Source organism: Macrobrachium rosenbergii, chromosome 36 (genome assembly GCF_040412425.1).
Source record: "Macrobrachium rosenbergii isolate ZJJX-2024 chromosome 36, ASM4041242v1, whole genome shotgun sequence".
NCBI classification, from domain to species: Eukaryota; Metazoa; Arthropoda; class Malacostraca; order Decapoda; family Palaemonidae; genus Macrobrachium; species Macrobrachium rosenbergii.
The window spans coordinates 11,135,153-11,148,660 of NC_089776.1; the positions used below are offsets into that span (position 1 = coordinate 11,135,153).

At 36.8% G+C, this 13,508-nt stretch overlaps 1 protein-coding gene and 1 long non-coding RNA gene across 4 annotated transcripts in view; one reads left to right on the forward strand and one right to left on the reverse strand.

Moving 5' to 3' along the window:
• The window catches only part of LOC136856615 (pecanex-like protein 4), an 83,685-nt gene extending 76,100 nt beyond the window's left edge, over positions 1–7,585 (forward strand). For all 3 annotated transcript variants that reach the window (XR_010858424.1, XR_010858423.1, XM_067134548.1), the window contains 2 exons: positions 332–481; positions 3,884–7,585. Coding sequence is in view for 1 of the 3 variants with exons in the window: in XM_067134548.1 (XP_066990649.1) it covers positions 332–481; positions 3,884–4,060 (327 nt within the window). In the remaining 2 variants the exon portion in view is untranslated. The remainder of the gene's footprint in view (positions 1–331; positions 482–3,883) is intronic.
• On the reverse strand, positions 49–12,204 carry LOC136856617 (uncharacterized). Its single transcript, XR_010858425.1, has 2 exons — positions 11,929–12,204; positions 49–3,427 (listed from the first exon to the last, which is right to left on the reverse strand). It is a non-coding gene; the product is annotated as an uncharacterized lncRNA (long non-coding RNA).
• Between the last annotated feature and the right edge of the window lie 1,304 nt (positions 12,205–13,508).

The window sequence follows — 13,508 nt, forward strand, 5'->3', positions numbered from 1 at the left end:
CTGGAAAATTTAGTTATGCTTTTCTTCTAGTATTTACTGAAAGATTGATTCATATAAAATTTTTATTATAAACAGGAATTGTTAGAAAAAAAATTTTCCTATCATTGGAATATTTATATCCTTAGTTTAAAAGCTAATTATCAAACATTATTTCAAAGATGATTTTTGGGTTATTTAACAGTGATTTAGTACATGATGTACTAAATTCCAATAAAAAAGCAAGAAATTTCATCTTTACATCCACATAGTATCCCTAATCAATGATGGCTGTCTTTTTCAGTTAACTTATGACAACCTGTATTCCAGGTTTAAAAAAGATTTTGTGTTACAGGGTGTTTATACCTCTCATCTTCTGACACTTGGTGACGCTGAAGTTTCTGTGGGAAGGCTTGGTGGAGAAACTGTTCGAGGTCTATGGGCATCTTTAGTGGCAGAATTACTGTACCTTACTAATGATGATGATGAAAGATATTCAATTCAGGTACGTCAAAAGAAAATTTTATTTTTAAAAATAGTCATTATTGTGGTAAACCATTCTTGTTGTGGCCTATGCATCATCACTGGAGTCACTGACATGCACTTGGAACTCCAAGTCTTGTCCTAAACCATTTTTATCATGCCAGTTGGTAAGACAACAGACTTCTAAGTCATCTATCTTCAAAGCTGCTAGATGAGGTTGGCAGTATTCTGGAAGTTGTGATGATGGCTGAGAATGGTTGCAAACAAATTCACCAGCACCTTGCATTTGTCTGGGCAGAGCACCTGCTGTCTTCCATTACCACGTTTCTTCCTGAAACAAATCTTATGATGATGACCTCTACTATGGCATCGAGTTTCTCATCTTATGCCCCCTTGATTCCATAGGTCATCTTCTGTGGTTTTATACTTCATCATTATTCTTATCACTTGGCCCCTTGCGCATGGCAGGTAAGGCTTGCTAAGACATAAACTGCCTTTGCTGCATTCTGAAAGTCTACCAGGTGGTCTGTCGATTCTTGATTTGACATCTGTGAAACCTAAGGAAGGAGAGACCGATGAAACTCCCAGTCCAAAATTTGATGTCCTGTTGTCCCAGAGGACGATGGGCTGTGTTAATGTGAATGGTACCTGGTGAGTTGCAGTTGCAAGGAAAATATTCTGAAATGGCTATAAGGGACCACATTTCACATCTTGACAGAAGGATTTAATCTCTATAGAAACTTGTGCTTGAAGTTGAAGTGTCTGGATGCTGTTGTTCACTGAATGGATGTGTATGCAGCACCCACATTTGACACAGCTGGTGTGACATTCTGCTGGCAGCAACTGTGCCAGCCATCACAAGTCGGTCATCAAAGTCCATTCATGTACATTCTTGTTACCACTGGAGTGAAAGCCCAAGTGAACATCTGAGGGGCACTGGGTAACATGAAACAGTACACCATATTGGATGACACTGCCTGCCCAGATGAGGCAAAAGTCTCATTTTCAGATGCTGCATCAAGCCAAAGCTATTATCTCCATACTGACAAGTCTATTGGAGAAACTAGTTTAGTGCGCTAGAATCTCAGAGAGCTGTCTAAAAGCTTAAATGTGCATTTTACTAGAAATGGTTGTACCTTGCTGTCCAAAAAGCTTGGTATTTTTCCAGCTACTGCTCATATGAATCAAGACCAGCTGAAAAGCCAGTTTATGGGGGAAAGGGGGCTCTGTCTCTAGAAATTGTAGCAAGTGCTCTTCTCCAATAACCTCTGTTACTGCATGATTCGGCTTCCAACTGGTCCCCTTGGCCTCCAGAATTTCTAGATAACTCGCTAAAAATGTGGAGTGCACACGACTCACTTTTTTCCTTTGCATCCCAGGGGTATTGGCTTCCTCTTGCCACTTGAATGGATGACGGCTGTCTTCTGGTATGTATTTTACCTCTAGTGAAAGGACAGGACCTCTTGGGTAATTTGTCCTCTTCTCTTCTTGCATCTTGGGATCTGGTAACAAGGCTTGCAAATGGCAAGGAATCCCTTCCTCCACCAGAATCCTCATTATTGCCATAGCTGCTGCTGTGTATTTTGTCCAGTAGTTCTGAAAACCTCAAAACTTTGTTTTAACAAGAAATTTGTGAGGCATAAGCTTTTTTTTTCTTTGGAGACTAATTCTGGAAACTCCTTCAAGGTGATAATGTTCCCCATAATGCATATATGATACCAGAATTGAAGACACTAACCTCCTGCCCTTGAAGACATTTTTTTTTTTGATTGTGTGACTAATTGGCAAAAATACTCCTGCAAGGTTTTATTCCTTTTAAAGATGATGATCACCATAGTACATAACACCATATGCAATACCAAAACTAAGGCTCATCCCAAGGAAGGAGTTAACCTCCTGGCCTTGAAGATGTATTCCAAAACATTGGCTTTGTTGGATAAGGGTGCTAGAGCACCTAAGGCCTACTCTTGCCAGGTAGCTATGGCCAGGAATTCCCTCAAGAATTATTTTGATGTCTGTCTCAGACGCTGAAGAGGCAAAAACTGTGCTGTTAAATCTTGGGTAAGGGCTTCAGTACCCAAAAGTTTGTGTTATGACTGGATGGCCCATCCCATCAGTTTATAAATTCACCTCAGCTTCAAGCCCCTGAGAAAAGAAAAACTGATAAGCCCATATAATCCTAAATACAGTATCTATGATCATCTCTGTAGTGGTGTTGGTAATAAGAAGCTTGAAAGAAAGGGGATCCTTGAGTTTTGTCGTCTTCAAAATTTAATAGATACTGCAGATCCAATCCAGCATCTTGCTGAAGGCTGCCTCATCCTGCTCGACCATTAGATATGCCTGATGTTATGATGTGGATATTAGCCGCTCCTCTTGATTAACGTGTCTCATGGTAGTGAGTAGGAACTCAAGTCTCTCAAGTTTTTTCTGATGATTGCTCGAGCACCTTCTGGTCATCATTTCCATTATATAATCTTAGCTGCTCTCTTGACTGGTGTGTCTTCAATGCTTGACAAGCTTTGAGTCATCATATCAAATGAATCTTTATACAGTGAAGATGGTGTAGAAGCTAACTAACGTGTAAGACACATTGTGTTAGGCCGGGAGTCTATTTGCCATTATTCTTGATTCTGATCATTGGGACAGCTCTTCTTTGGACTGTTGCAGGTCATCATGTCCCAGTAGATTAGGACAGTAAACATTTTGATATGCTTTCAAGTGGAAATCATTAGGCACTGCCTGAACTGGTTTCTATAAACCTCTTCAGCATGGGTGGCATTGGCTAGAGCAGAAGTGGAAACTAGTGAATGTGGTCTTGCCAAGGGGTGAAAAGTCAAAGCAGAAGATCTCAAGATTTAGAAGCTGACCTCCACAGCAAAATTCTTGAGAAGCAGTTCATCCCACAAGGTACAGATCCTTCTTGTCTGCCAACTGGTCTCAGCAGGGAGAGTAGGTGAACTTGGGCCTGGGGAAACAAAACTGATGAGATTCACGTAAAAACTTGGAACCCAGTATAAAAATTATACATAAGTACATATAAAATGCATATAAGGTGAGTACAGTTTGAAAATGTAATACACAGTACATACAGTATATATACTATCTTAGTTTGCATAAACTTGCATCTTGTTCAAAGTGGACTAAACTTGCATCTTGTGTGTTCATACCCTCTAGACACTGATTGTTCTTCACATAGAAAACCGGCAGCTTCAAGACTTAATCACTTACATTAGTTACAGTTGGAACTAAATTTTACTAATTGTAAACCAGTACAGTACAAGTATTCAATTGTTAATTTGGTAAATGAAACATTCAATCCAGTTTTTCTGTGATTAACAAAATAACTTATAATCTGTCAGTACAATACAGAAAGACTAGCAGCACTGCTTTTGAAAGAAGTAATATTTTCTTTGATTTCCAGGCTCAACCTGGTCTTTTGCGCAACCTCACTGTACAAGCAGCAGATCCTCCTCTAGGTTACCCGATTTTCTCCAGCCCTCCACTACGTTTGGCTGTACCTTGGTTGAATGCTACCTTACAGCAACTTTATTCATCAACAGTTTCAAAAGAAGAAAATGACAAAGATACTTCACCATGAATTTTGCTATGAAACCTTCAAGATAAACATCATTTAACTATTGTATGTTGCTGAAATAACATAATGGTTGCCAAATTATTTCTTCTCCAATTCGAAGAAAAATCTATTTCATATGTAATATATACTGATAAAATACTGTATCATTATTCTACTTGGTACTTTTATGCACGATTAGCTGTTCAAGGTAAACAGTTTGTGTGCAGTCTAGAATAGTAGTTGTGTTTGAAGCTCTAATATCTTCATGTCATGTTTAAAGGAAAAGAAAAATTGTATATTAATGTCATTTCATTTGGTTTCTCATTCTAACTGGTAAACGTAGGTTCAGTTTTTTTGACTCCACTAATTAACCAATCAGTTTACAGCTAGTGTTTGAAGGAAAACTAATTAACCAATCAGTTTACAGCTAGTACTTGAAGGAAATGCATACAAATATTCTTTTGTCAACAAATGCACTTTTTTAATGCTCATCACAAAAGGCAGAAACACTATGTGAATAAAATGTTTACTTTGTTTATACACTGATTTTTGAGTAAGATGTTAAATCGACATCCATGGCATAAGTATATATTTTACATAATTTTGTTTACACCAGTAAACCAACTTTTAGGCTTCACAAATCAGCAACGTAACATGTATAAACATAAACACTGTAATTTACCATAAGCTCTGAGTATACATCACTAATATTTTGGTTAACACATTTAGAAATCTGCAGATATATATGTTATACAGAGTATTAAAGCTGGCAGCACTGAGTACTAATCTCTACTAAATCCAATTTACAATACATATTAAATTGATTCTATTGACAACTGGTGCATGTATTAGATATAAATTCCAGGCTTAAACCTGTCCAGTTTCAGTATCTAGATTTTGATCACATTCATGAACAGAGCTTCAAAAACTACAATACATCAACAGGATGACACAGTTCATTAAGTACTATCACCTAGTATTTGGAGATAGGAGTGATTACTCAAGCCAATGCACTGAAAATAAAAGGTGTTTTGTATGAACATGACAGCAATGTCTGCATTATGGATCTAAGCTTTGTGATGGAATGGAATATGGAGTTTAGGCCAAAGGCCAAGCACTGGGACCTATGAGGTCATTCAGTGCCGGAAAGGCAATTGAAAGCAGGCAGGTTTGAAAGGAGTAACAGGAGGATAACCTCACAGTTGTGCTATGAAATAATTGTTAAGAGAGGTGGATTAGCAAGATGGAAGAAAGATAATATGGATGGAGGTACAGGAAAATGATGAAAGGGTTTGCAGCTGGGGGCCAAAGGGATGCTGCAAACAACCTTTAGTAATGCCTACATTGCACCCACCACGGGCTACTTTCTGATGCTGGTACTGAAAGAATACATTTTTAATAAATTATTTAACTATTAAATATATTAAATGTCAATAGACATTAAGAGCAAAGAAAGCTTTTTCAGAAACAATGAAACTATGTTTAACATACCTTCAATAAACTAATTATTTAAATATCTAGGCAAAAGAATGTACTAAAATACCTCCAGACAAAACAATGTGCAATACCTTGAATGGAAAAGTTCATACCATCTAGCTCCAATTAACTGAAAGTTAATTAACTGATACAGTGCTTCAGTGCAAAAAACTCAAGTGTACTCATGCCTTGCAACATATTTAAAATTTAACAGAACATACAAATTTCATGGAGTTTCACAAACAAACTTTTAGGTGAATATTCTACTTTCTAAACCTGATAGTATGCCAGTATATATACTATACTATTTATAATTATATGTCTGCACAATATTAATTTACTCATTTGTTATGGTGAAATTACTAATATGGTTTTCATAGCTTTTAAGTTTAGTACAATTTCATATCCTTAATTCTACAACGGTTTAAACATACAACAATAAACATTCATATATATGTATTTTGTAAAAATGTTAAAATTCTTTATTTTCTCATACAGTTGACCTTTATAGGTACACACTACTGCCTTTAGACAAATGCCAGTTCCAAAGTATGACTACATCATTGCGTGCTTGGAGATCCCCGAGATCCCCTTCTCTTACCTTTTCTTTTCAATTACTTTAAATCATTCAGCCTAAACATCTGTGATTAATGTGAATGCCTCTTAGTTTGAGGTATGTGTACATGAATTACAAAAAATACAAAATTCATGACTTTAATAATAGGATTGTGTACTGAATAAACAAATGTATTTTGTGATCTTTTATATGGTACTGTGTAATTATAAGCATGCCTGTAATTTCATCATTTTCCAGTCCTAAACATACATCCTAGATAATATGACTGATGAGACTCATTTTGTGTGAGCATCTCGACATATTTAATACTAGACATATGTTTAGTTCATAGCTGTCATTGTAATTCATGTTTTAAAGTATCTGGATGTTTACAGTGTAGAAATGTTTAGTTTCATGTGAAAACACTCGAGAAAAACCTAAATAAATTTTGCATCTTGTACAGTATGACATAACACTTAGATTTTTTTGGGCTACCTAAATTCTCAACATTCCCATTCTTGTTACAATTTCTCTTAAAATGATACAGATATGTGATATTTGCTAGTCTCATTAGATTTACAGTGATACACAATATAGAGTACAAATTTTTGTATATGTATAGCTGTTAAAATACTCTGGGGAACAAGTACTTGTAGATATGGTATAGTACTGGAGTAAAAGTAATGGTTATAATGGCTGTCCTCTTAACCTTTCCAGGTAACACCTTTAATTAAATGTTTATATTTTTTATGTTCATCTAGTTTGTTTTAACTGCTACTTATATTGTCAAGCCATAGTTTTAAAGATGCTTTTGCTCTTTATCCATTGTATTTGTATTCACACATCTGAAAACAAATCATCAGTTAATGCCAGTAAATCTGAGAATTAGAGACAATTTTTTCTGAATTGTAGAGTCCTGGTGGTACCACTTTTCCTTAGAAAGGGCTGCCTTTACACCAGTACTGTAAGAATAGTGTGAAAAACTTAGAATTCTAAGTCTTAACTTACTGGTCTTTTTAGTTTTAGGCATCCATATGTACTTGATATATTATCCCATAACATTAAAGCCATATTCATGGCTATGTCAGCTTTTGTAACAGTAACATCCAGGGCATTTGCCATGTGTCTGAAGCATGCTCACAATACTTGATCACTTATAACCACTAGAATTGCATTGGCTACTTTCTTCTCACTATTAATGGATTTTTTGTATTGTTTAACTCTACCATTCTTATATATCTTACTAATATACAACTTTATCTTATACTTCTCTAATATACTATCTTATACTTCTCTAATATACAACTTTATCCTATACTTTTCAAGCAGTTAAGATTAAACTCTTTACTTGGAAATAGCCTTCTTGACAATGTTAGAATATAATAATGTTGGTAACAGCCGATATTAGAAAAACTGAATTGTGTAGTAATTAGACAAACTGTAAAGCTGTAGCTATTATCAAAGATTAGAAAGTCAAACAATGTGATTTTTATTTTTGTAATATATGTGACAATGTATGTGTTGTATTATTCCTACCTTGTGATCCCAACATTCATCATCTTAGTTAGTACACTTGATATGCTACCAAGTCTGCCACTAAGTTCTGCAGCTTTCTTTTTATTTAAAATTTAGCTTTAGAAAATATTCATGTAAACACCAGTAATCACTAGAATTCATATTTTATAGAAGAGCTAACTTTTATACAGTAATCCCTCGAATGTCTGAATTAATAGTGCCAAGGCCCTGCTGGATAAGGGCGAAATACGGATAAGGGCAAGCAAAATGATCTAGGGTGTGCAAAGGCAACTTTGTGTCCTTCCTCACCTAACCTTGTCAATACTGCATAACTAACACAAAAAATATGCTTATAAATCACACTTTAAAATGGAAATTTTATGCAAAAAGCAATGATCGACCTTATTTTGCCATTTTGCCACAAAAATGATATTTTAATGATAAAATAAAGTAATTTTATATATATAGTATTCAAATTCCAAAACTTATGGCACACTTCAAACAAAAATCAGGAACCATACCCATTTTCTATTCAGATTTTCTAGTGCCACTGTCTCCTGAGGGGAGGAGGGTGGGCACTATTTCTGCCAGGTAAGTATCTTTATTTTATCATTAAAATATCATTTTGTTCATGCAACTTACCTGTCAGATGTTTTCATTTGGGAAGAGACAGAATAGCACAAATATATGTAGGCGATTGACACTGGTTCCTTACTTGTTAGCATAGCTGACTTCGTGATACAGTCACACCTGCTTCTGCTTTACAACAGTCTCCAGCAAGGTAGTGACCTTATCTGGTGAGTTCTAGATGATCTGTCCACGGGGCATGACCACAATGGGACTAGATCATAAGACCATACTGTAGAGCAAAGGAGCAACGACCAACCACCTGACCGGCATCAACAGGACCTGCCGAAGGACGCCAGATCGGGTGGGAAGTCCCGTAACCAACTTACAGCTTTCGACATGCCCTCCCTGGTCCTGGGAGTCCGTCCAGGCCTTGTTAGCATAGCTGACTTGTGATTACTGTCACCCAAGCCTGCTTTGCTTTAATCTCCAGCAAGGTATTATACTGGTGAGTTCTAGATGATCTGTCCACGGGGCGTGACCACAATGGGACAGATCTATAAGTTTGAGGGCAAAGGAGCAACGACCAACCACCTGACCTGAGCGTCAACAGGTCCTGCGAAGGGAAGCCAGATCGGGAAGCCCCGTAACCCTCTTGTGGCTTTAGTTATTGTTTCTTCTTTATTATCGCTAATCTATGCAAGAATATTTTATTAGCATCTTCCAGATGCAAAAAGGAGCACTATTAGTAAAAAATCTGAACTAATAAATTAGCAGGATGGGAGGCAAAGTAAGCGATCATTTATCAAGCAAACAACCTCATTATAAAGTTCTTAGAGCCTCACCTAAACTCATTCACCAACATACTCTGAGCTGTTGATCCAGACATCATCCAAAGAGCAATCAAAAGCAAATTCCACAAAAGCGTATGCCAATCCACAATTCAAAGACAAAACCAAAAGTCAAATAGAATACTTAAGTGGAAATAACGAGTTTAAAATCCAAAGACGGAGGTACTGAAAAACAGTTGTTGACAGTACAAGAAAATCTGAATAGAAAATGGGTATGGTTCCTGATACCCGCCTCCCAGCAAAAATGGGGTATTAACCACCTGGCCCACAAAGTTTTGGAATTCTGTGACGACTACTACGGAGAATACAGAAGATAGGTAAGTTGCATCAAAATTTTAAGTACAAATACACTTCAAACAAAAAGTGTAGCAGTAGGCTACATGATGTTTTTCATTTGCCCAAGCACTTTACAATACACTGTACTGTACACACACAAAAGCAAACCCTTTCTTTTCCTCTCATGAGACAGTACAGTAGGCTACACGTTGGTATGTATCATATGTTGGCTTTGCTTGATTTATTATACAGTATTCCATTACAAGTTTAGTTGACTACACATGATTAGTACACAAGAATATTTTATCTGCTGAAACTATGTTAAAAAACACTACCAACAATTTCTTGTTAGACTACACATACCTTGAGCTGTTGACATGATTGGCAAGCCTGTTTCAAAACTATACCAGCAAAAACCCCTTAAATTGCCAAAATAGAATGACAATACTACAGAACTGAAGATATTGGTCAATAATATAAGGTGTAGGGTGGCCTCAAAGTTCAGGTTAGGTTGGGGAGAGGGGCAGAGGCTACCCATTCCCTAGGGGAATGCTGTGCTAACAAAGAGAATAACCAGTGAAATAGTTACCCAATGAAAGGGTGCCTTGGTTAGGTTAGGTAAATTCAGCACCCTAGATTTAAGTTAGAATGGGGTGAAGGGAAGCTGCATTACGTTCCACGTGAAAATCTACGAAATAGTGGAACCTTGGGTTAGTGAAAGTTAGGTTAAGATGCACCCCTGGTAAATGTCAAGGTGATAGCTGCAAAAATATATCATTGTTAATAAAAATTTTTTGCTGAATAACACAGAAACTGGCACATAAAATGCAATACAGGTGAGATATTTTGAGAAATTGACAGATAATGAGAAATTTACCGTCTTTATTGTTTTTACATCCATCCCTGATGGACTGGTACTAAACACACCAGCCCGAGGAGCTTCCACCATGTTTGGTACTACGGCCTCAGGGATGAAAATGAAAACAAAACAAAAGATAGTAAATTTCTTATTTTTATCTCACATAGCCTACTGCATTTTGTACACCCTTTTCTGTATTGTCAAAAAATTATGTTATGCTAAAAAACAGTATCTACAGGCAGCTGTCTCTTTTACATTTACCTGCATCCCTATTATTCTATTAATTTTTATTTCCGGTGAAAACCCCGGTTTCTCAGTGTGGTCCTTAATTATTACCAGAGGAGGGTGTGACGTATCTACGAAGAATTATCAACAGCAAATGCAAAATTTGTCAAAACCACATCAAAACTCAATTAAATCTAGGCCTATATTCTACCTTATTACTGAGGTTATGAAGGTTTGGTAAATAGGGCTACAGAGGGTGATGTACTGTAATGGGATAGCAATAAATCCTAATAAGGAAGAAATGAGTCACCCTCAACCAAATCATATGAAAAATTAAGAAAAATACATGTCAACAGTTTTAGGGTTATCGGTGTTATGGGCTAAGCAATTAGGCTACATAGCCCATGCCTACTAAGCCAAAGTTGTTTCATTATGCCCACACTGTAAGTTAGCCCACATCCTAAAATTTTGCAGAAAAAAATACCTTTAGTGGAAACAAACGTGAGTACATAAGGTACAGAAATATTAAAACTAAAGGGTAACTCTGCATGAACTCCCACCTTGATTTTTTCTATACTTTTATTGTTGGTCAATTATTATAAACCTCATATCTACTGGGGACCTTTCTGGAACACGTGGTTTTGGGTAGGGGGAAATCGTTGGGGTTAAGACTGGACTGCCATATTGTTGTTATGGAATGGTTACACGCATGTGCAAGTCAGGAACTACATCAACCTAACCTAGCAGGCCGTGTTACTTAGACAGGGGCTCTGGCCCAAGACCCACAGGTGAAGGAAACTCTACTTTTTACCAAAACCTCCCCTAAAAGACTGCCCATGCCCAATAGCATTCTAGGACGTCCAGCATAGGCTACAAAGACAAATTAGTCCTAAGGTCAATTAGCCTAAAATCGACAGGCAAAAAACCCAAAAAGAGGTGTATTGTTATTATGCAACCAAAATAGCCTACGGTAATTCGAAGCTGGCTGTCAGCGGTGAGCTAGACTATGACAATTGACGTTTTCTTATGTTATTTTACTTGCTTTACAAGAATTTAAAGTAATATTTTGTCAACCGGCTGTAACTAAACTGTAATTGACCTTTAAAGACTACACTACCGACGGGGTAGATCTAAGCCGGCATTCCGCGGCGAGACCCCCACCCCCCTCCATACCTGGCACGGCAAAATTGTAACCAGTAAACACCCCTAAAATACCAACCTAACGTACCCTAAGGGCGTTTACTGGTTATAATTTTGCCGTATTAGCTGTGGAGGGAGGGAGGGATGTACTCCGTCGGTAGTGTAGTCTTCAAAGGTCAATTACAGTAAAATATTACTTTATATTCTTGTAAAGCAAGTAAAGTAACATAGGAAAACAATTAACATACAAATTCTTGGCTACAAAGTTAGCCTTGGCCTAAGTCTAGCCTGACTCGACCAGGATATAGGCCTAGGCTAACCACAATGACATGAGTGCTACGCATCGGTCTACTTTGTAATTATATAACAAAAACAATTCATAATTTTGTCAATCATTATAAATTGATTTGCCTGGAAGCAGACTTACGTATTTTGACGTTACGCATGGAATTATCTCAATGGAATTTGCTGTGGTTCAATGGGAGGCAGCGCCATCTACCTGTCAGCTTTGGTCTGGATTCAACACTCTTCTCCATTAGCCTGACTTTCCAATGTCCTGACCATTTGCAAAATATTTTGGGAATTTTTAAACGATGCTTTCCCTTTTAACTGTCTCTTCCTCTTATATATGTAAAATTATATTAAATACAAATACCGGAACTTCTTGACCAGAAAGGTGAGGTTCCAATAATGTGCTTACAACTTTTACAAGCTTACAATATCAGTTATTCAGACTGTATTTTCAAAATTCATTTTTAGTCTGTCATGAAATTTTACTTAATAGAAAGTTATGCTTGACGTAAAAAAAATTCCTAAAAGGAATTGTTCAGATTATTCGTCACTAGGTACAAGTCGGGCTTTATTGAAGTCTCTACTCTACATTCAACATCGAACGTCATATTTCCAAACCAATCAGTTCTTTGTGTTAGCAGATTTTCATTTCCTTTTATCCTTTCTTTTCTCCCTGTAATAGACATTGCCAAGGTCCAGGTTTTTATTATTAACCAATCAGGGCATCATATAAACCCAGCGGCTTCTTAATACAGTACTAATGAATTTAATAATTTTATGTAAGATATTTTTCAAAGTTTGTATAAAAATATCCACTTCCCTGCACAATTTTTCAATAAATTATTGCCGTATTTCAGTTGATACAATAAATTATTCTTTGTAATTGATTACTGTGATTAGTACCACTAATTCATTAATATGTACGTGGATATAACATTCATTAGACTAGATGCATTTAGGGCAAAGATTTTGTGGAGTGATTTTCAGACCCACAAGCTGCACATGACGTTTCACAATTGTTAAACCTACGTCAAAATTCGAAGCGTAACTTACGGCGGTTTAGATAAAGAGGCGTATTTCTGTAATCCGACCACGGATTTTTATATTTTGTGAAACGAATGGAATTTTGCAATTTTGATTGCTCTACTGTGGTCGTTTCTAAGGGAGAAAGAGCAAAATATCAGCTTATACATTGCTGCGAGCTGTTCTAGTCATTGGTAGGATCAGTTCAAGTCCGAGGTGATCAGTACAGAATAAGGGAAGGCAAGTGTAAACTAGGCCATCATAATTTGAAGGAAATAAATGTGATGAGACATGGATCAATAATGCAGTGCTGGGTCATTTTCCACAATGCACAGTGAGGCAGAAAACATTCGAGCCATACTTCGCTCATTTCTTGGTTACTTTACCTGCAGACTGCAGTCATGGTCCTTTAAATATATTGTATATTCGAAGTACCTTGCCTGCAGTAAATATAAGGTCATTCTCATGAGTCATAGGAATCTACTTTCACGTGGCAGGCCCCGAAACAACTGTGTGTCCATGGTTTTCCATTTAAAGCTGGTGTCAACAATTAAGTGACTGACCCTCTTTAACTAAAAAAAAAAAAAAAGTGTTATCATACTCACGAATTCAGAGCTGATTAGTTGTTGGTTTGCATTAGAGGGCATTGCCGTAGAAAGCCTGTGATGAAGGCATACACAAATCTACTTAGAA